Source organism: Salvia hispanica, chromosome 6 (assembly GCF_023119035.1).
Source record: "Salvia hispanica cultivar TCC Black 2014 chromosome 6, UniMelb_Shisp_WGS_1.0, whole genome shotgun sequence".
In the NCBI taxonomy this organism is placed as follows: domain Eukaryota; kingdom Viridiplantae; phylum Streptophyta; class Magnoliopsida; order Lamiales; family Lamiaceae; genus Salvia; species Salvia hispanica.
The window spans coordinates 47539496-47562545 of NC_062970.1; the positions used below are offsets into that span (position 1 = coordinate 47539496).

At 37.6% G+C, this 23050-nt stretch overlaps 3 protein-coding genes across 8 annotated transcripts; 2 read left to right on the forward strand and 1 right to left on the reverse strand.

Annotated features, from left to right (window-relative positions):
- Positions 1–210: 210 nt before the first annotated feature.
- Positions 211–945, reverse strand: LOC125195601 (F-box/LRR-repeat protein At3g58900-like). Its single transcript, XM_048093734.1, has one exon. The coding sequence runs from the start codon at positions 943–945 to the stop codon at positions 211–213; it is 735 nt and encodes a 244-aa protein (XP_047949691.1).
- Positions 946–19581: 18636 nt separating this feature from the next.
- On the forward strand, positions 19582–20139 carry LOC125195602 (protein NDR1-like). The gene has a single exon (XM_048093735.1). The coding sequence runs from the start codon at positions 19582–19584 to the stop codon at positions 20137–20139; it is 558 nt and encodes a 185-aa protein (XP_047949692.1).
- A 774-nt stretch (positions 20140–20913) lies between these two features.
- On the forward strand, positions 20914–23018 carry LOC125192527 (methyltransferase N6AMT1). 6 transcript variants are annotated; one of them, XR_007171421.1, is made up of 5 exons: positions 20914–21034; positions 21279–21336; positions 21464–22293; positions 22449–22502; positions 22615–23018. XR_007171421.1 is itself a non-coding variant. In XM_048090128.1 (3 exons), exon 2 carries the CDS (start codon positions 21491–21493, stop codon positions 22256–22258), a length of 768 nt encoding a protein of 255 aa, XP_047946085.1. In that variant the 5' UTR covers positions 20914–21034; positions 21464–21490; the 3' UTR covers positions 22259–22293; positions 22602–23018. The 6 variants fall into 6 exon arrangements, 2 of the variants coding, with proteins under 2 accessions (XP_047946085.1, XP_047946083.1); XR_007171423.1 differs by lacking the exon at positions 21279–21336 and having other exon boundaries at positions 22584–23018; XR_007171422.1 differs by lacking the exon at positions 21279–21336 and having other exon boundaries at positions 22602–23018.
- The last annotated feature ends 32 nt before the right edge of the window (positions 23019–23050 follow it).

The following is a 23050-nucleotide window of genomic DNA, read 5'->3' on the forward strand; positions in this document are numbered from 1 at the left end:
AAATTGTTTTATAAGGAACAGAAATTTACTGCATTGTTTCTTTAGACTCAGACGTAAGCGACAAATGCAAACGGAAGCGTCAACTACAGATGAGGCATTCATCAACCCAATGCGTTTTACTGAGCCGGATAAGTGTAACGACAACACATAAGGGCTAAAGACAATGGCAGGACTGCTATTCCTGTCTAAGGCAATCTGCAGCTTCTTAAGTTACGGGTTTTTGCATTTAACCACTTCAAAGCAATGACAACGAGCAAGGGAGAGATCTTGAAGGACGGGGCAATGAAGGAGAATGGCTTCCATTACACCATAGCTTAGTGAAACATTACTCAGCACTAAGGTTTTTAGTGACTTCAAATCTATAACATTACAAGATGTCATGTCGAAAGCAGCCAGCTTAACATACGTTAAGTCATCACTTCTCAAGACATCAGGGAGCTTGTAAAGCTCCCATCGCTCCACAGGCTCGTCCCCGTTTAAATCAAGATCCAAAACTTTCACTTTCCTACTCATAGCATAGCGAATCAGCTTCTCGATTTCAGCTGATGCACGCGCCTCCCATTCCACAAAATCAGCTAGATCAGGCTCTTGTGGCTCTTCTCTCGTATAAGTGAGACGAAAGCAGAACCCGAGACTTACTCTATCGAGTGTAGAGTTGTCATGGAGGTCTAAAACACGGCGGATTACATTTGTAAATATCTCATTAAAGTGATCCGTGTTGTGGTCAGGCCCATCATTGTAATGGTAGTAACAACTATTGAAGTCAAGAACTCGGATCCCATGCCACTGGTCACCAAATCTTCGAAGAAGGGCCGTTTTAATAGCATCTTTCAAAGGAAGAAAGGACAGGATATGTTCGAGGATTGGGTTTGGTAATTCACTAAAGAAGTCCCTGCGACACTTGGAAGCCTTCGCCTTCTGTGAACTACCATTGTGTACGTCCATCACACCGAATATCAACCAAGATTGCCTGATTCCTAAGGCCAGTAGAAAAATCAACACACATTAGAACTAAAATAAGTGAGCTCAAATCGGAGTAAATCAAAAGCTTTTGCAACATACTAAAAGCTCTAAACACTAAACCCTGATGAATTCTTACACCTATCAAAACTTCTCTAAATAACAGAGTTTTCACAACACAAACAAATTAAAACAAATCTGTAAATAATGAGGGCAAACATAAGTAACAAAACTACATCAACAAAATACAAAGAAAAGTTTTCAAAAACCACATGAAATTAACTACAAAACTGTAAATGTATCCTTAAACTTGACCTAAAAATCCAATCTGAAAATCCACATGGATTCGGTAGTATTTGAACCAAAATAAGGAATTCACGTCCAGAAATAATCGATCACATATATACGAAAATAAATGAAAAATAGAAATTTCTGTGAATCTAGCTAGGCAAGTACAAATTAAAAGGATTAAGGAAAGAATCTTACAATAGAAATGTAGATTGGAAGCAAAAGATGCTTTCGTCGACTGAGCTGAATAAGAAAGAAGCTTCAGTGCTAAACCCTCCGTTGAGAAATGTCTGAAAAAGATATATATAGAAACTAAATGCGAATTTAATTTAGCATTCGAATCTTCATTTTTGCAAATATAGTAGTACCATGTATTTATGGTTTATGTGTATAAAATCTATAATGATCTGTAAATAATTATTACTCCATTAATGATGATTAGAATGTATTAAATGTAATACTTTAAATTGTGATACAATTAATCCCTTCTAGCGATCTGGTGGGATCTGTAACACCTTCCAGCAATCCTGCCCTCTCCCCCCCCCAAATCCGCCATAGCTTGGTTTATGTGTATAAAATCTATAATGATCTGTAAATAATTATTACTCCATTAATGATGATTAGAATGTAATAAATGTAATACTTTAAATTGTGATACAATTAATCCCTTCTAGCGATCTGGTGGGATCTGTAACACCTTCCAGCAATCCTGCCCTCTCCCCCCCCCAAATCCGCCATAGCTTGGTTTATGTGTATAAAATCTATAATGATCTGTAAATAATTATTACTCCATTAATGATGATTAGAATGTATTAAATGTAATACTTTAAATTGTGATACAATTAATCCCTTCTAGCGATCTGGTGGGATCTGTAACACCTTCCAGCAATCCTGCCCTCTCCCCCCCCCAAATCCGCCATAGCTTGGTTTATGTGTATAAAATCTATAATGATCTGTAAATAATTATTACTCCATTAATGATGATTAGAATGTATTAAATGTAATACTTTAAATTGTGATACAATTAATCCCTTCTAGCGATCTGGTGGGATCTGTAACACCTTCCAGCAATCCTGCCCTCTTTGCCATAGCTTGAAATTGGAATCGTAAATTCGCATAATAGGTAATGAAAAGTGTCATAAACAAAAGCAAAGTTTTATTTGTACAAACACGCGCCTCCCATTCCACAATATCAGCTAAATCAGGCTCTTGTGGCTCTTCTCTCGTATGAGTGAGACGGAAGCAAAACCTGAGACATACTCTATCTAGTGTAGAGTTGTCATGAAGGTCCAATACACGAAAAATCACATTAGTAAATTTCTCATTGAATACCATCTTTTAGAAGAACAACTATTAAAGTCCCATGCCAAATATGTTCGTTACCATCTTTTAGAAGAAGATCCGATAAAATATGTTCGAGAATTGGGTCTGGCAATTCGCTAAAGAAGTCCATGCGATGCTTAGAATCTTCCGTCATGTACTTCCATCACACTGCCCAGTAGAAAAATCAAAACACGATTATAATCCTGTTTTAATATGAAATCACCTCAATTTTATAATAAAACTAAAATTATAAAATTTTAATAATTGAAAAAAAATCCTCTGTACACACATTGCACATGCGCGCACAAACACTGCACACACACGCACAGATGCTTTCATCAACTGAGCTGAATAAGAAAGAAGTTGTACTGATAAACCCCCCTCTACTAAGTAAATGTCTGAAAAGATAAATATAGTAAATAAATGCAAAATTTATTTTAGCAATCGAATCTTTCTTTTCGGGAATATAGTAGTACCATACATTTATGGTTTATGTATGAAAAATCTATTATGATCTGTAAATAACTATTACACCATTAATGATGATTATCATTTATATAATTTAATAGTATGTAGTAATTTAAAGAGTGAAACAATCAAATTTGAATTCTTGACCAGAGTAGGATATCTACAAATATTAATCAAATTTGTAGGTCAATATGTTTTTATTTTAAAACAAATATTATTCATTTGGGAAATGCAATTAATAGAGAGCCAAGCGCGGTTACGTTCCGCATGCACATAATCTGCACAAAGCGAATTAATGATCATAAACTGCAGCAGAAATGATCATTTTCCTCATACAAGTCTAGCATTAGTATATCGTTTTTCCCAGTTGAAACGGAGAGACAAATGAGACAGGATAGCATACGAAGCAACATCTAAAGCGCTTCATCAACACAATCTCGACATATATGAGATGATAGTTTGCTGAACTGAAATGGGAATGACACCAACACAACACACAACCAGACAATGAAACAGTGACAGAAAGCTCGTAAAATAAAACGTACCATGATAATTAATACGTAACGGAATGTGTCACAATACTTTCATTGCACCCTCCCACCAATGATTGAGATTAAAAAGGAAAATGCAAATAATAGGTAACAGAAAGCAAACCCTTCATACTCATCAACAAACAACAACAAGATCATCATCTGCATGAAATTTGTTTTCAAAACAGAAACAGTTTTCAGCAGAAACATATGATTGCTTTTCGGGAGGCTCTTGGCAACGAACCAAGCTTCTCCTCGAGCTCTTGCAGCTGCACAGCCAGGTATTGGGGGCTGTTGCCGTTATCCTCCCCAACGTACCAATACTCATTGGTCCCTCTCAAAGATTGATTGGCAGAGACCACGAGTTTCTGCAACGATGTGGCGTGCTTCAGCAGGAACCCGACTGTCTTGATGGCATAGGGGTCGTCTACGTGCCCACACACTGTTATGGTCTCGAGACGGGGCAGTGTCGCTTCCTGGGAATCCCAAAAGTTTTCTCCACCAAAGTGATATTTAATCCACCTTGGCACTGTCCTCTGCAAATTACCGTGTAAATGAGGCGCTGTCAATGGTAATAAACCGTAGAAAGAAAAGGGCGAATTCGGTACTGGAATTATATCATGGTGGCCAGGGTAGATGTAAATGGACAGTATCTTTAGAGATGGAGAGTTCTTGAAAAGATCAGAAAGCCCCATTAGTTGCCATTTCGTTAGGTCGAGTTTCAGCGTTAAGTTCTCCCACTGAGAGGATGGGCGATGGGGCAGGCGAAAGCCTGGCATGGTTAAGTTCCACGCACACATCACCTGCACAAAGTGAAAGCTCGGGTTAACACAGCACACAGTCAGGCAATGAAACAGTTACAGAAAGCTCGTAAAATAAAACGCACCATAATACTCCATGTGCACAGGCTGAAAGTCTTGCACTTGGAAAATGAGTTCATAAGCAAGAAAAAACTACTACTTTGCATATTTAGACTCACAAGTAAGTGACAAATGCAAATGGAAGCGTCAACTGCAGACGAGGCATTCATCAACGACATGTCTTTTACTAATCCTGATAAGTGCAATGACAACACATAAGGACAGTAGATACGGACTGGACTATCTTCCATATCTAAGGAAAGCAGAAGCTTCTTAAGCTTCGGGTTTTTGCATTTAACCACTTCAAAGCCAAAACAAAGAGCAAGGGTGAGATCTTCAAGGATGGGGCAATGAAGGAGAATAGCTTCCATTACACTATCACTAAGTTCAACATTTTTGAGCACTAAGGTTTTTAGCGACTTCAAATCTATTCCATTGTAAGATGTCATATCGAAAGCAACCAGCTTAAGATACGTCAAGTCATCACTTCTCAAAACATCATCAGGGAGACTGTAGGCATCCCAAGAATCCACAAACTCATCCCCGTTTAAGTCAAGATCTAAAACTTTGACTTTTCTGCTCATAGCATAGCGAATCAGCTTCTCGATTTCAGATGATGTACGCGCCTCCCATTCCACAATAGCTGAATCAGGATCTTGTGGCTCCTCTCTCATTTAATTGAGATGAAAGCAGAACCTGAGCCTTACTCTATCTAGTGTAGAGCTGTCATGAAGGTCCAAAACACGGCGAATTACATTCGTAAATTTCTCATTAAAGTGATCCGGGTCGTGGTTAGGCCCATGGTAATCACAACTAATCAAGTCAAGAACTCGGATTCCATGCCACAGATCACCAAATCTTCGAAGAAGCATAGTTTGAATTGCATCTTTAAGAGGAAGAAAGGATAGGATATGTTCGAGGATTGAGTATGGTAATTCACTAAAGAAGTCCATGCGACACTTAGAAGGCGAAAGTCTTCGCTTTTGTGAACTACCATTTCGTACGTCCATCACACCGAATATCAACAGAGATTGTCTGATTCCTAAGGCCAGTACAAAAATAAGCTCACATTAGAACTAAAATCAGTGAGCTCAAAAAGCTCATAAATCTCAGTAAATCAAAAGCTCAAAACTTCTCCTTGTTTTTCACACAGGAACAAACCTACAAATAATAGATTTTTCTCAACATACACAAATAAAAACAAATCTGCAAATGACGAGGGCAAATATAAGTAACAAAACCAACAAAATACAAATAAAATTGAAGTTTTCAAAATCCACATGGAAATAACTTATAAACTGAAAATCTATCCATGAATTTCACCTAAAAATCCAATCAATATAATCGAATCAGGAATATGTAGTATTTGAGCCAAATAAGGAATTCACAGTTCATAAATAAACGAGCACATATATACGTAAATAGACGAAAAAAAGAAATTTCTGTGAATTCGGCAAGCACATTTGAAAAGGAATAAGCAAAGAATTTTACAATAGAAATGGAGATTAAGAGCAACAGATGCTTTGGTCAACTGAGCTGAATAAGAAAGAAGTTGTACTGCTAAACCCTCCACTGAGTAAATGTCTGAAAAGATAAAGATAGTAATTAAATGGGAAATTTATTTTAGCAATCGAATCTTGATTTTTGCAAATATAGTAGTACCATATATTTAATACTTACTACACAGAATACACACACTGCCACACACCAGCGCACACACACTGCACACACCAGCACACACATACGAGCTCATATGCGCGCGTACACACACACACCACATATATACACATACACTCACATCAACACACAATGCACGCACACACACTCATTTACGTGTATAGTAGTACAAAATAATATGATCCAAAATATTTGGCTAAAATATTTTGAATAAATAATTTTTTTGATAGAATCAATATATTAAATATTTATATTTCATTCCTATATTATTTGTAGTTAACAAAAATTAGAAATTAAATCAATCCAGGAAAAACAATTCCATATTCCCTTTGTATTCCTTGAGATTTCCAAGCACAAGAATGGATCCATTCCATTCCTATCTAAATTCCATTCCATCTCTTACACCTTTTAAAACATCGCCATGTTTTGAAAACAAATAGAGTAGTAATAGAATTTTCTCAAAATAAAAAAAATAAAAACAAATCTGCAAATAATGCGGGCAAATATAAGTAACAAAACTACATCAACAAAATACAAATAGAAGTGAAATCGCCAAATTAAATCTACATGGAAACAACTTATAAACTGAAAATCTATCCATATATTTCACCTAAAAATCCGATCAGAATAATCGAATGAGGAATCTGTAGTGTTTGAACCAAATAAGGCATTCACTGTCCATAAATAAAAATATAAACGAAAAATAGAAACATCGATCTGTGAATTCCAGCAAGCATAAATTAACAGGATTAAGCAAAGGAATTTTACAATGAAAATGAAGATCGAAAGCGATTGAGCTGAACAACAAAGATGCAGAAATGCTGAGCCCTAAACAGTGTTATCCCGCCAGCGATTAAATGTTTGAAAAGATATACAGTATATATGAATTTATTATTGCAATGGAATCTTTTTTTTTTTTCGAAATTTATTTTAGCATTGGAGTAACATATATTTATTGTTTATGTATGTAAAATTTATAATGATATGTAAATATTTATTGCTCCATTAATTAAGATTAGAATTTAAGAAATATAGTACTTTAAAGTGGCGGATCTAGACCCGGAAAATGACGGGGCGAAATTTAATTTTTAAATATTAAATATTTAATTTGACATTATTTTTAATAATAAAATAAATAATATTATATTATATTAATATTTAAGTAGCACTAGCTTCGTTAATAAAATATTGACATGCATTAGCTTGCAAATATGTATTATTCATTTAAAAATATAAAATTATTTTAAATATTATATACTACATTCAGAATCATCGTAAATATTATATACAAAGTGATATAAGTAGAGCAATAAATATTTAGATTTCAAAAATATTTAAATGTTTATTTTGTTACATAGAGAATAATTAAGATGCATGAATTACAAATTATAAGTACTTTAGGACTAAAAAACAATAACACAAGATTAAAAATGATTTTAACTAAAGAATAAATATAACAACATAATATATGCAAATTAGTAAAAGTTTAGATTTTATAAAGTATTTAAAGGTATTATTTTGATGATAAGAAAGAAATATGAATTGATAAACTAAAAAAAAGTAATAAATGAAAAAAGTATGCTCTTGTTGAGGGTTGACCTTAGGCCTCCTATGTAAAAATCAACACACAAACCATTAGACTACTCTACCTTATATGTCATTTATTGAAAAAAATATTTCTACACACCACGGAGGGGGCGGATATGCTATTTTCGGCTCGATTCAAGAGAAAACTTAGGCTTTCCGAACAGCCTCGCCCCTAGATCCGAAACACAATTAAATTTTAATTCTTAACCAGAGTAGGATGTCTACAAATATTTATCTTATCTGATTAATAGGTAACTAAAAGAGTCATGTACGAAAACAAAACCCTAATCTCTTGCATCATAACAAATACTCCCTCCGTCCCAGATAATTCGTCTCAGTTTTCCATTTCGGTCCGTCCCACATAATTTGTCCCACTTCACTTTTACCATTTTTGGTAGTGGACCCCATATTCCACTAACTCATTCCTACTCATATTTTATTATAAAACTAATATATAAAGGTAGGACCCACATTCCACTAACTTTTTCAACCCACTTTCCATTACAATTCTTAAAATCCGTGCCCGGTCAAAGTGACCCGAATTATCCGGGACGGAGGGAGTACTACTGATTTACAATATATGTGTACAAGTTTCAACAGAAATATATGACTGCTTCACGGGAGGCTCTAGGCAACGAACCAAGCTTCCGTGCGAGCTCGTGCAGCTGCCCGTCCGAGTATTGGGGGCTGTCGGCGTCATCCTCCCCAACGTGCCGGTACTTATAGGTCCCTCTCAAGGAATGATTGGCAGAGACCACAAGTTTCTGCAACGAAGTGGCATGCTTCAGCAGAAACCCGACCATCTCGATCACATAGGGGTCGTCTACGTGCCCAAACACCGTGATGGTTTCGAGACATGGCAATGCCGCTTCCTGGGAGTCCCAGAAATTTTCTCCACCAACCAAGTGTTTAATCCACCCTGGCACTTTCCTCTGCAAGATTATACCGTGTAAATTAGGCGCTGTCAATGGTAATAACCATAGAAAGGAAAGGGCGAATTTCGGTACCTTGAATCTATCATGGTAGCCAGGGTAGATGTAAATGGACAGTGTCTCCAGAGATGGAGAGTTTTTGAAAAGTTCAGAAAGCCCTGCGAGGTGCCATTTCGTTAGGCCGAGTTTCAGCGTTAAATTCTCCCACTGAAAGGGTGGGCGAGGGCGAGGACGAGAGCCAGGCACGGTTGCGTTCCACATGCACATCATCTGCACAAAGTGAATTTTAGATCATAAACTGCAAGAAAAATGAATATTTGCATCATACAGATCTAGCATTAGTATATAGTTTTTTCCCGTTGAAATGGAGAAACAAACGAGACGGGATACTAATATACGAAGCAACATCTTCTTGCAATACAAACTCGACAAATGCCAAAAAAGACAGGCTCGGGTTAACTTATATGAGACGAGGCGATAGTTTGTTGAACTAAAACTCGAATGACATCAACACCAAATGCAGATAATCATCGAAACAGTGACAGAAAGCTCGTAAAATCAAACGTACCATAATACTCCATGTGCACAGGCTGAAAGTCTTGCACTTGGCAAACTGTTTTACAAGGAACAAAAATTTGCTGCATTGTTTCTTTAGACTCGAACGTAAGCGACAAATGCAAATGGAAGCATCGACTACAGACGAGGCATTCATCAACCCAATGCGTTTTACTGTGCCGGATAAGTGTAATGACAACACGTAAGGGCAGTAGACAATTGCAGGAATGCTTCTCCTGTCTAAGGCAAGCTGCAACTTCTTAAGTTTCGGGCTATTGCATCTAACCGCTTCAAAGCCATGACAACGAGCGAGGGAGAGATCTTCAAGGACGGGGCAATGAAGGAGAATGGCTTTCATATCTTCATCAGTTAGTGAAACATTATTGAGCACTAAGGTTTTTAGTGACTTCAAATCTATAACGTTACAAGATTTCATGTCGAACGCAGCCAGCTTAAGATACAGTAAGTCATCACTTCTTAAGACATCAGGGAGCTTTACAAGCTCCTAGGGCTCCACAAGCTCGTCCTCGTTCAAATCAAGATCCAATACTTTCACTTTCCTGCTCATAGCACAGCGAATCAAGTTCTCGATTTCAACTGATGCACGCGCCTCCCATTCCACAAAATCAGCTAGATCAGGCTCTTGTGGCTCTTCTCTCGTATAAGTGAGACGAAAGCAGAACCTGAGACTTACTCTGTCTAGTGTAGAGTTGTTATGAAGGTCCAATACACGACGAATGACATTCGTAAATTTCTCATTGAATAAATCACGGCCGTGGTCAGGGTCATCACAGTTGTGGTAAGAACAGCTATTAAAGTCGAGAACTCGGATTCCACGCCACAGCTTACCGAATCTTCGAAGGAGGACAGTTTGAATAGCCTCTTTTAGTGGAAGGTACGATAGGATATGTTCGATGATTGGGTCTGGCAATTCACTAAAGTAGTCCATGCGACGCTTAGAATCATCCGTCTTCGCCTTCTTCGATCTACCATTGTGCACTTCCATCACACCGAGTATCAACAGAGACTGCCCTTATTCCTAAGCCCAATAGAAAAATCAAAACACATTTATAATCCTATTTCAGTATGACATCATCACACTGAACAAAGCACATAAAAATCAGTAAATCAAATAATAGAATTTTTCTCAACATAAAAATAAAAACAAATCTGCAAATAATGCGGGCAAATATAAGCAACAAAATTAAATCAACAAAATCAAATAGAAGTGAAATCGCCAAATTAAATCTACATGGAAATAACTTATAAACCGAAAATCTATCCATAAATTTCACCTAAAAATCCGATCAGTATAATCGAATGAGGAATTTGAACCAAATAAAATAATTCACTGTCCATAAATAAACGATCACATTTATACAAAAATAAACGAAAATAGAAACATCTGTGAATTCCAGCGAGCATAAATTAACATGATTTTTACAATAAAAATGTAGATTGAAGAGCAACAGTTGCTTACGGCGATTGAGCTGAACAGCATGTAATGGTGAACCCTAAACAATGTTTGATTAAATATTTGAAAAGATAAATAAAATTAAATGCCAAATTTTTTTAGCAAAGGAATCCTTTTTTGTAAACTTTATAATGATATGTAAATAATGATTACACCATTAATCATGATTAGAATATAATAAATGTAGTACTACAACTTTAGATAGTGAAACACAATCAAATTTGAATTCTTGACTAGAGTAGTAGAATGTCTACAAATATTAATCATAATTTACTATTATAGGTCAATGTATTTGCCATAGCTTGAAATTGGAATGATAAATTGAATAATAGATAACGGAAAGTGTCATAAACAAAAGCAAAACTGTAATATCAAAAGCATAATATATTAGTCAATTTGCTATTTGTATTAAAATGGGAAATGCAAATAATAGGTTACTAAAAGTGTCATAACCAAAAGTGAAATCCTAATCTCATACATCATGTTTGGCAAGTATTAAAAACAATATATCCGTACAAACGGGGTGGTCATCGTAATTTTTGTCTTAATTTTAAATTACATTAAGCCCTTATAGCGATCCGATGGGATCTATTACACCCTCCCGCAGTCCCGCCCCTCAAAATCCGCCATAGCTATAAATTGGAATGGTAAATTCGCATAATTAATAGGGAACAGAATGTGTCATAAACAAAAATCTCATACATCATGTTTGGCAAGTATTGAAAACAATACATCCGTACAAACGGGGTGGTCATAGTATTTTTCAACTTAATTTTAAATTACAATTAAGCCCTTCTAGCGATCCGATGGGATCTATTACACCCTCAGTCCCGCCCCCCAAAATCCGCCATAGCTTTAAATTGGAATGGTAAATTCGAATAATTAATAGGGAACAGAATGTGTCATAAACAAAAGCATTGTAAACAACACCAAAACCCTAATCCCATTTCCCGCGCGAAGCTGCTGAGACGGACCAACAAACATTCATTGTTGATACCCTAGTTACCTACATACAAATCAAAATTAATATGAAATGCACACATCTACAAACAACAAGATCATCATCTGCACAAAAATGGAAAAATGTAGAAAACTTGTCAAAATAAGTAAATTTTTGACAACTTTTAACAGAAATATATAATTGCTTTTCGGGAGGCTCTGGGCAATGAACCAAGCTTCTCCGCGAGCTCTTGAAGCTGCACAGCCGAGTATTGGGGGCTGTCAGCGTCCTCCCCAACGTTCCAGTATTTCTCTGTCCCTCTCAAAGATTGATTGGCGGACACCACGAGTTTCAGCAACGACGTGGCATGCTTCAGCAGGAACCCGACCATCTTGATCACATACGGGTCGTCTACATGCCCAAACACCGCGATGGTCTCGAGACACGGAAGTGTTGCTTCCTGGTAGTCCCAGAAGTTTTCTCCGCGCAATTGATATTTAATCCACCATGGCAATACCCTCTGCAAGATTATACATTACCGCGTAAATGAGGCATTGTCGATGGTAATAAACCGTAGAAAGGAAAGGGCGAATTCGGTACCTCAAATGTGTCATGGTAGCCAGGGTAGATGTGAATGGAGAGTGTTTCCAGAGATGGAGAGTTTTTGAAAAGTTCAGCAAGCCCCGCGAGGTGCCATTTCGTTAGGCCGAGTTTCAGCGTTAATTTCTCCCACTGAAAGGATGGGCGAGGGGGATGGCGAGAGCCTGGCACGGTTATGTTCCACGCACACATCATCTGCACAAAGTGAAATATCATGAATATTTGCCTCATACTCCCTCTGTCCGCAATTTAAAGAATCATTTATTTTTTTCCACTTATAAAATTAATACTAAAAATCAGACACGTAGTCAAACAATTTCATTAAACTCATGCCGAGTCAAAATAGCTCTTTAAATAGTGCAAGTCTTGCATTATATCTAAAGCGCTTCATCAAAACAAATCGACATAAGACCAAAAAAGACAAGCTCGGGTTAACATATATAGTTCGTAAAATCAAACGTGCAATACAATGAAACAATGACTAAAAGCTCGTAAAATCAAACGTACCATAATACTCCATGTGCACAAGCTGAAAGTCTTGCACTTGGCAAATGAGTTCATAAGCAAGAAAAAACTACCACTTTGCTTCTTTAGACTCAAAAGTAAGTGACAAATGCAAATGGAAGCGTCGACTGCCGACGAGGCATTCATCAACGACATTTGTTCTGCTGAGCCGGATAAGTCGAAGGACAACACATAAGGACAGTAGATATCAACAATATTGTTTTTCATGTCTAAGGAAAGCATAAGCTTCTTAAGTTTCGGGTTTTCACATTTAACCACTTCAAAGCCAAAACAAAGAGCAAGGGTGAGATCTTCAAGTGCGGGGCAATGAAGGAGAATGGCTTCCATTACTTCATCACTTAGTGCAACATTATGGAGAACTAGGGCTTTTAATGACGTCAAACCTATCCCATTGCAGGATGTCATATCGAAGGCAACCAGCTTAAGATATGTTATGTCGTCACTTCTCAAGACATCAGCAGGGAGACTGTAGGCATCCCAGGACTCCACAAACTCGTCCCCATTTAAGTCAAGTTCCAAAACTTTGACTTTCCTACTAATAGCATAGCGAATCAGCCTCTCAATTTCAGCTGATGTACGCTCCTCCCACTCCACAATATGATCTGAATCAGGATCTTGTGGCTCCTCTCTCGTGTAAGTGAGACGAAAGCAGAACCTGAGGCTTACTCTATCTAGTGTAGAGCTGTCATGCAGGTCCAAAACACGGCGGATTACATTTGTAAATATCTCATTAAAGTGATCCGTGTCGTGGTCAGGCCCATCATTATAATGGTAGTAACAGCTATTGAAGTCAAGAACTCTGATCCCGCGCCACAGGTCACCAAATCTTCGAAGAAAGGCTGTTTTAATAGCATCTTTCAAAGGAAGAAAGGACAGGATATGTTCGAGGATTGGGTCTGGTAATTCACTAAAGAAGTCCCTGCGACACTTGGAAGCCTTCGCCTTCTGTGAGCTACCATTGCGTACGTCCATCACACCGAATATCAACAGAGACTGCCTGATTCCTAAGGCCAGTAGAAAAATCAACACAAATTAGAGCTAATATCAGTGAGCTCAAAAAGCACATAAATCTCAGTATATCAAAAGCTTTTGCAACATACTAAACCCTAATGAATGCTTACACCTTTCAAAACTTCTCCAAGTTTTTCACATCAGGTATAAACCTTCAAATAATAGAATTTTCTTAGCACAAATAACCAAAAACAAATCTGTAAATAATGAGGGCAAACATCAGTAACAAAACTACATCAACAAAATACAAATAAAATTGAAGTTTTCAAAAACCACATGGAATTAACTACAAAACTGAAAATGTATACTTAAACTTCACCTAAAAATCCAATCTGAAATTCCACATTGATTCGAACCAAAATAAGGAATTCACATTCCACAAGTTATCGATCACATATATACGGAAATAAACAAAAAAAAAATAGAAATTTCTGTGAATCTAGCTTGGCAAGCACAAATTAAAAGGATTAAGGAAATAATCTTACAATAGAAATGGAGATTGGAAGCAAAAGATGCTTTCGCTGAATAAGAAAGGAGCTTCGGTGCTAAACCTTCCGTTGAGAAATGTCTGAAAAGATACATAGAGAAATTAAATGCGAAATTTAATTTACCAATGGAATCTTTCATTTTTGCGAAGCGAATATAGTAGTACCATGTATTTTTATGGTCTATGTGTATAAAATCTGTAATATCTGTAAATAATTATTACTCCTTTAATGATTTTTAGAATGTAATAAATGTAATACTTTAAATTGTGATACAATTAAATTTGAATTCTTGACCTGAGTAGGATGTCTAAAATTATTCATCATAATTTACTATTGTAGGTCAATATATTTTTAATATATAGGTTAATGTATTTTTTAATTTACGACAAATATTATTTATAAAAAGATGCAATTAATAGGTAATGAAAAGAGTCATATACCAAACTAAAATCCTAATTTCTTGCGTCATATTTGACAAATACTGGAAAACAATATATATGTACAATCGGGGTGGTCCTGATGCATTTTGCTTAATCCTAATGAGCAATTAATTTCTACTAACAATCCCGTGATATTTGACGCATTCTCTCACCCCTAAATCCGCCACGGCACGAAACAAAAATGGAAAGTGCACATAATATAACTGAAAGCGTCATAACCAAAAGCGGAACCCTATACATCAGGTTTGGCAAGTATTGAAAATAAATATATCCGTACAAACAGGGTGGTCAGAGTATATTTTACTTAATTTAAAATTACAATAAAGCCCTTCTAGCGATATGGTGGGATCTGCAACACCTTCCGGCAGTCTCGCCCCTCTAAATCCGCCACAGCTTAAAGTCGGAATCGTAAATTCGAATAATAGGTAATGAAAAGTATAAACAAAAACAAAGTCATAAGGTTGAAAAACACTACATTTGTACAAACAAGCGTTCATGGTGTTTATCGACTCGTCCCTAAAGAACAATGAAGCCTTTCAGTTGGTCATGTTGCTTTTCGCCTTAATCTTAATGAAATATTAATCCCTCTGAGCAATCCCGCGTGATTTAACGCATCCTCTCACCTCTTAAATCCGCTAGCTTGAACCTAAAATGGAAAATGCAAATAATATTGGTAACTATAAGTGTCATAACCAAAAGCGAAACCCTGATGTCATGCATCATGTTTGGCTAGTATTGAAAAATAATATATCTGTACAAACAGGGTGGGTATAGTATTTTTCGACTTAATTTAAACTACAATTAAGCCCTTCTAGCGATCGGGTGGGATCTGTAACGCCTTCCAGCGGACCCGCCCCTCTAAATCCACCATAGCGTGAAATTGGAATGATAAATTCGAATAATAGGTTACGAAAAGTTTCATAAACAAAAGTAAAACCGTAATATTGAGAAACAATATATTTGTACAAATAGGCGTTTACAGTGTTTATCGACTCGACCCTAAAGAACGATTAAGCCATTCGGACGGTCAGATGGGGTCCGCCGCACCTGACCACCAATACTTAAAATTAAAATGGAAAATGCAAATAATAGGTAACGGAAAGCGTCATAAACAACACCATAACACTAATCCCACTCCCCGAAGCAGCTGAGTCACTCAGCTTACGCATCCTGACATCATCTCCCCCAACTTTAAAACCCGTGCCATCCACAACCACGTCAGCCAGAATCCTCACCTTCTTCTCCTTGGAATACCAAAACAACACCTTAAACCTCGGCTGCGCCGCCAGCTCCACCCGGAACCCCACCGTGCCGCCCGCCGAGACAGTCCCGACCGCGTCCCCCCACGGCAGGCCGCGCGTCTCCACCACGTCGCGGCGGTGGTCCGTGGCCATCACGCCCTGGTCAAAGCCGGGGACGGTGTAGTTGGCCACGGCCTTGCGGCCATAGAAAAAGGCGAGGGCGACGTCGCCGTACGATATGCTGCGGATCTGAAGGTTGTTCTCGAGGCCGAGGACGAAGAAGAGGAAGGGGTTGGTGGTGGTGGAGTTGGTGGTGTTTTGCGGCGGCGGCGGCGCGGCGTTCGAGATGTCGAGCGCTGGGACGTAGAGCTGTTCGAGGTAGCAGGAGGGCCCGGGGAGGTGGACGGTTTGCTGAACGAGGAAAGTGACTACGCCAAGTATCGTCACTAAGCCTCCACCTGCTAGAAAGGTGAAGACCCCACTGTCTCCAGCCATGTGAGAGATTATTTGTCAGAGGTAGAGATAGGTAATTAGGAATTGAAGTCTGTAATTTATTGTACCAAACAAATGAAGTTTATTTGATGTGATATATTAATACGTGATACTCCCTCCGTCCCCGATTAGCAGTCACACTTTGACTGAGGACGAGTTTTAAGACATGTAAAGAAAACTTGGTTGAAAAAGTTAATAGAATGTGGGACCCATTTTTTATATTGGTTTTATAATAAAATGTGAGTGGATTGAGTAAGTGGAATGTGGGACCTACTTACTATTTATGGTAAAAATGAAGTGTGACTCTTAATTGGGAACGGATCAAAATGGAAAAGTGTGACTTTTAATCGGGGACGGAGGGAGTATATCCAATCAATTATAATTGTATAAAATGTTATACTCCCTCCGTCCCACATAATTTTACCCAGTATTTCATTTTAGTCCGTCTCATATAATTTTACCCATTTCACCTTTACCATTTTTGGTATTGGACCTCATATTCCACTAACTCATTCCTACTCACATTTTATTATAAAACCAATACTTTAAAAGTATGACTCACATCCAACTGACTTTTTCAATTCACTTTCTATTATATTTCTTAAAACCCGCGCCAAGTTAAACTGTGTAAAATTATGTGGGACGGAGGGAGTAATACGTAGGTAGTACATAATAGTAATTTTTTGCATTACACTTTGTGCAACTCTGTCCGTCCGGAATGAACTGTGCTGCCCCGCGAGCAAAAGATATAAAATATATGTAATTTGTTACATAGTACTATAGTAGTAGTATGAATAGCCATTTAAGATAGGAAGTATAACATAAAATATTAAAATGGGTTACTCTGTCTATTTTATCTCTTATTCAATGTTCACCATGAAGATGATTGGTAATAAACCGAGAGTTTAATGCAAAATTAATAGTAAAAAAATATAAAAGAGATGTATAGAAAAGATAATTCGATTATTATTAAAGAAGAATAAAGTTTATTTTATTATAAAAAAATGAAAAAGAGAAGGCCATTCATATTTTTGACGAAATGGAGCAACAACTGTTAATTTGGTTTTAAATTCGTTAATTAAGGGAAATTTTTACTTTGAGCCAAAGTTTTTACAACTATTTTTATCTTTACAATATGAAGATGACTTTTTTTTAATAATTAAATGGGTCTTTTCAATATGAGTTTCTATCCAGATATAAAAACAATAACTAGTTTTAACTATTGCATTATGCTTACACAATTTACACGAAATTTCGTTGCGCTGTTCCACAAAACTTCACCTATGTTTGGGCCAATTAATAAAACATTTATGTCATTTTCTCCATAGGCATTTTCCAAAGACATCTAAAGAATAAGCAACAACTAAGGTAAAACTTTCTTAACTAAATCCAACGCTAGAGTTGAGGTTGTTACTTAGATATTAGTGACAATATCACTACATATTTTCCACCAAATTTACAGCACCATTTCTCTGATGTTGATGGGAATATATATGCCGAAAAAAATCCAAGAACCTCGACACTCTGCTTGGAAAGTAGTCGCTAAGTACACCATTTCTTCGACGTTTCTGACTACCCTTTTCATGCTCGTTGTGCTCGGATATTTCCAAGGACTGTACATTACGTGTTCGGTAAAACCCGATCAATGTACAACGTTCTTATAGTTATCATATTCATACCTTGAGTGTGATTAATAGGACATGTAAGTTTAAAATAAATAAATTTTTAGTTAAAATTAACATGTTCCAATTGAGAAATAATATTTTTATTGCGAATTAATAAATTAGGCGTTTGAATAATTAGATAGGAAGCTATACTTGAATTTTTGTTTCATGTTATCATTTGTACTACAATTTATTTTATTTAAGATGTGGATTTTAGGATAAGAAACAAACGGACGGCGGAGATGGAATTTATTATTTGCTTTCACACTATTTTTTTTCAATAAGCTGTCACACTATTTTTTTTTGCTTAAGCTGTCACACCATTTCCAAGAGTACATTGTAATAACAATTTTATCACATCGTCATAAATAATGTTGTTGTTTGATACCAATTAATTTAGTAGTACTATAGTTTATATTGATGCTTGCATGACCGTATGGCTTTAATATATTTTTAAAATTTTGCAACAAAACATTAAACAAGGATCAAATTATTGTTTAAATGATCTAGATCCGCTTGTCTTTAATTTGGGAAGCAAAATCATCAATAACATCACCGTCAAGTTTTTCCAATTCTTTATTTCAATGCATAAAACTATACATTTTATCAATAGAAAGTAGAAACATTATGAAAATAAACTTCTGAAGTGTACCAATCGACTTTATTTGTTATGAACTTATGGTAAACATATTAGTAGTATTGTCAATTCAAAAAGCAAAACCCAACAACCTCAATGTCAAACTCACGGCACGTTGAATCTAATTAAAGTATTAAACCAAATTTTACTCGATCAATACACTTTCACCGAGTCTATAAAATCGCAAAATTTTATACTCCTTCATTCCTATAATAAGTGTCTTATTTTACCATTTTGGATCGTCTCACAATAAAAGTCATATTTCACTCTTATTATAAATGGTAAGTAGACCCCACATTACACCAATTATTCCACTCACATTTTGTTAAAAAAACTACTCCCTCCGTCTCACAATAAGAGTCACACTTTGTCATGTTAGTCCGTCCTACAATAAGAGTCACACTTCATTTTCATCATAAATAGTAAGTAGGTCTCACATTTCACTACCTCACTTCCTTCACATTTTATTATAAAATCAATATAAAAAAGTGAGACTCATATTTCACTAACTTTTCAAACCAACTATTCTTAACATTTCTTAAAACTCGTGCCCACAATAAGAGTGACTCCTATTGTGGGACGGAGGGAGTAATATATACAAGTGGATCTCATATTCCACTAACTTATTCAGCCCACTTTTCTTTACATTTCTTAAAACTTGTGCCATAACTAAATAAGACTTCTGTTTCGGGACTGACGGTATAAAACTAATATATACAAGTGGGATCCATAGTTCCCTAACTTATTCAACTCACTTTTCTTTTCATTTATCAAAATCTGTGTCCTCACTAAATGTGACTCCTACCGTGGGACGGAGAAAGTATATATAAACACTCACCCCACCACAGTTTACACAAGTTAAACATAAACTCCTACACAAAAAAGATCAATGAGTGACGGCGGCACCGCAGGCTGCTGCTGCTGCTGCTGCATCTGGACATGCCTCATCGTCCTAGTCCTCCCCATCACCCTAATCTCCCTCAGCCTGAAAACCCACAACCCGAGAATCTCCGTCGAGGACCTCTACATCCCGGCGATCAACACGGCGGTGCCCTCCAACGCCACGCGCCTCAACACCTTCGTCTTCATCGACCTCCGCCTCGAGAACCGGATGCCCCTCAACGGCCTCCGCTACCAGGCGGTCAACCTCACCCTCTCCTACGGCGGCGCCGCGGTGGCGGAGGGCGCCGTGGCCGGGTTCTACCAGGGGATGATGAAGACGGCGAGGAAGACCGCGGTGCTGCAGACGCGGGGGATGCCGTGGGATGAGGCGTTCGACAGGATAGCGAGGGGGCTGACGGTGGACGTCGCGGTGGAGGTGGCGATGGCGGTGAAGCTGCGGCGGTGCGGGGCGTATATGAAGAGGAAGGTGGTGGTGGCAGCCGGGGTTGTGAGCGTGGATGGGTCGGGGGAGGAGGTGGATGAGAAGGTTGTTAGATTGAAATAATCCGTCCCTTAAAACTATGAATTATTTAGATTTTCTCGTATATTCTAAATTAGAAAGTACGAGACAGACTAAATAATTCATATTTAAGGTTGTGAGATTGAATTGAGTGTGTTTTTTGTGTAAAGAAATAAAGATTTTGGAATTTGGAGTAGTGAAATTTGGCTATTTTTGATGTGTCTATTGTAGATACGTAAATTGTGTAATACTATGGACTAAAATCTGTACATGTAACATAGGGAAAAATGATAGACCAAAAGTATCCACCACCGTATATGTCGACTCAGATTTGAGCATCGACAACGTACGTGCTTGAAGCGTGCTCGTGTCGAGCATGGTGGGAATCGGTTGAAATTTAAACTATTGTTCGATGTTGGACACTCTAACATTGAGCACGTTGATTGTAGCAAGCATCAGTTCAGTATGTGCGATCGCTCGATACTCGAGCATCGAGTGTGTCGGCCGTGGCAAGCATCGGTTCAATTTCAATTATTGCTAGCGTTTGTACAATTTAACACACTGATTACAAATTTAAAATGAGACTTAAATTCAACTCTTATGCCAACTATTTCATTAAAATTGTTGTCCTAGTAGGAATCTTTTTAAAAAAATACACTCTTTAATCTCCTATTAATTTTGATTCAGTATTTTTAGTATTTAAATCTCCTATTAATTTTGATTCAGTATTTTTAACTCATAACTGAGTATTTAAAATACAAAAAAAGTAAATATAAAAGTGAAAAGAATTGAAAATACTCCATTAAGCTATTAACCTCTTCCCCAAATTCAATACAATTCCCAAATCAAAAATCACAAGCCCTAGTCCCCAAATCCAGCAATCCACCGTAGCGGCGGCGCAATTCGTTCAGATAAACGGCAGCCCATCTCATCCTCGCCGGTAATTCATCTCTTTCTATCTCTCCCGCTGAAATGTACTTCGACAGAAATCCATCATTTTTTCGGTGCTGCTATTGGATACATATCTTCTGCTAATTTGAATCAAAATTGAAACGTAGGTGTGTGTTTTGAATAAAGATCGATGCTTTTGCTTGTTTTTATTCCTATTGCAATGTTTGTTCACGTTGATTCCGTTAGTTTCCGAAATAGTATAGCTTTCAGTTCTGATTTCGTCTCTGTTTCAGTGAATTTTTCTCTAGATTTATGCACAATGCGCGCTCCAACATAGCTCGAATTCAGCTCGTGAGTTCAGTGGTTTTGAATAAAGATCGATGCTCTTGTTTGTTTTAATTTCTATTGCAATGTTTGTCTGCGTTGATTCCGTTAGTTTCTGAAATATAGCTTGATTCCGATTTCGTCTCTGTTTCAGTGAATTTTGTCCCTAGATTTATGCACAATGCGCCAAAACATAGCTCGAATTCAGCTCGTGAGTTCACACCCTGAGGTTTACGATCCATGTGATGATTCGTTTGCACTGGTAGATGCATTGCTAGCCGATAGAGCTAGCTTAATCGACCATCGCCCGTCGATTTGTATGGAAATCGGCTGCGGTAGTGGCTATGTCATCACTTCACTCGCTCTGCTGCTCGAGAAAGAGTGCTCTGGCTCGTACTACATTGCAACGGACATAAACCCCCACGCCACCGCAGTGACGCGCGAAACACTAGCCGCGCACGGGTGCTCTGCGGAGGTCGTGCACACGGATATTGCATCGGGGCTGGAGAAGCGCTTGGCCAGAAGTGTGGACGTGATGCTGGTGAATCCACCTTACGTGCCGACTCCGGATGCGGAGGTTGGCTGCCGCGGAATCGCCTCTTCCTGGGCCGGGGGAGAGGATGGGAGGCGTGTTATCGATAGGATACTGCCGGTCGCGGACGAGCTTTTGTCGGATAAGGGCTGGCTGTACATGGTTACACTCACTGCGAATAATCCCGTGGAATTGTGTGTGCAGATGAGGAAGAAAGGGTATGCTTCTCGGATTGTTCTGCAGAGATCGACAGAAGAAGAGAGCCTCAACATCATCAAGTTCTGGCGGGATGTGGATACCTTGCTGGAGGCGAATGAGTGTACGGAAGTTGAGAAAACAGAGAATGGGGTCGGGTTGGGATTGCCTCATTTTTCTCCGTTTTCGTATTGGAATTATGGGAAGCGCACTTCGAACTAGCACAAAGAGGATGGGGAATCATCTCATCTTGATTGGTAATGGTTTCATCTCTTCTTACTTATACTGTTCTGTTACTTTTTCAAGCAATAGACATCATTGATAGTTCAAGAATCATGTTTAGTTTCTTTAGTTTCTGTGGCTGTGCTACTCGTAGCTTTGCTTACACGTACGCAATTTTGCTAAACTGCAGAATTTAGGATGTGAAAATATGTGAAGTTAGATCTCTGGTTTTGCACTGAAATAGGTAAGTGAATTGTTCAAGATTAGGATTTATGTGTATAGTATAGATTATTGAGAAAATGGACTAACTCTGTCTCAAATGCAGTTCTGTAACTCTTTTCAGTTTTTTTAAACAGTGCCGGTTCATGGAGCTGATGCATCGGTGCTCAATCGAGGATGTAGCTAACAGACTCAACAGAAAGGGGGCTTACCGACGTATATTTCCGTTGGTAAACGCTGAAAATCCGACAAAGGTGTCGATGTAAAAAAAAACAGCTAATAATATCCTGTCACAATTTTTGACCAACGACGTCGACTGGCAGTAAAATGCCGTTCCAAACGCCGATGCCAGCCCTACATGGTTTACTGCTGTTGGAGTATTACTGATGGAGACGTTCGACGGTAATACCTACGGATTGGTGTCTGTCGGTAATTTTTTTTTTTTTTCTGACTACCTTGTTTGTTGGTAATCCGTCTGTGTTTGATTTTTATATAGGGATGAAATATTGTTGTTTTTATAAAATGGTGTTTCTTTTATTTATCAACTTGATTTAGTAACTCATTCACTATATC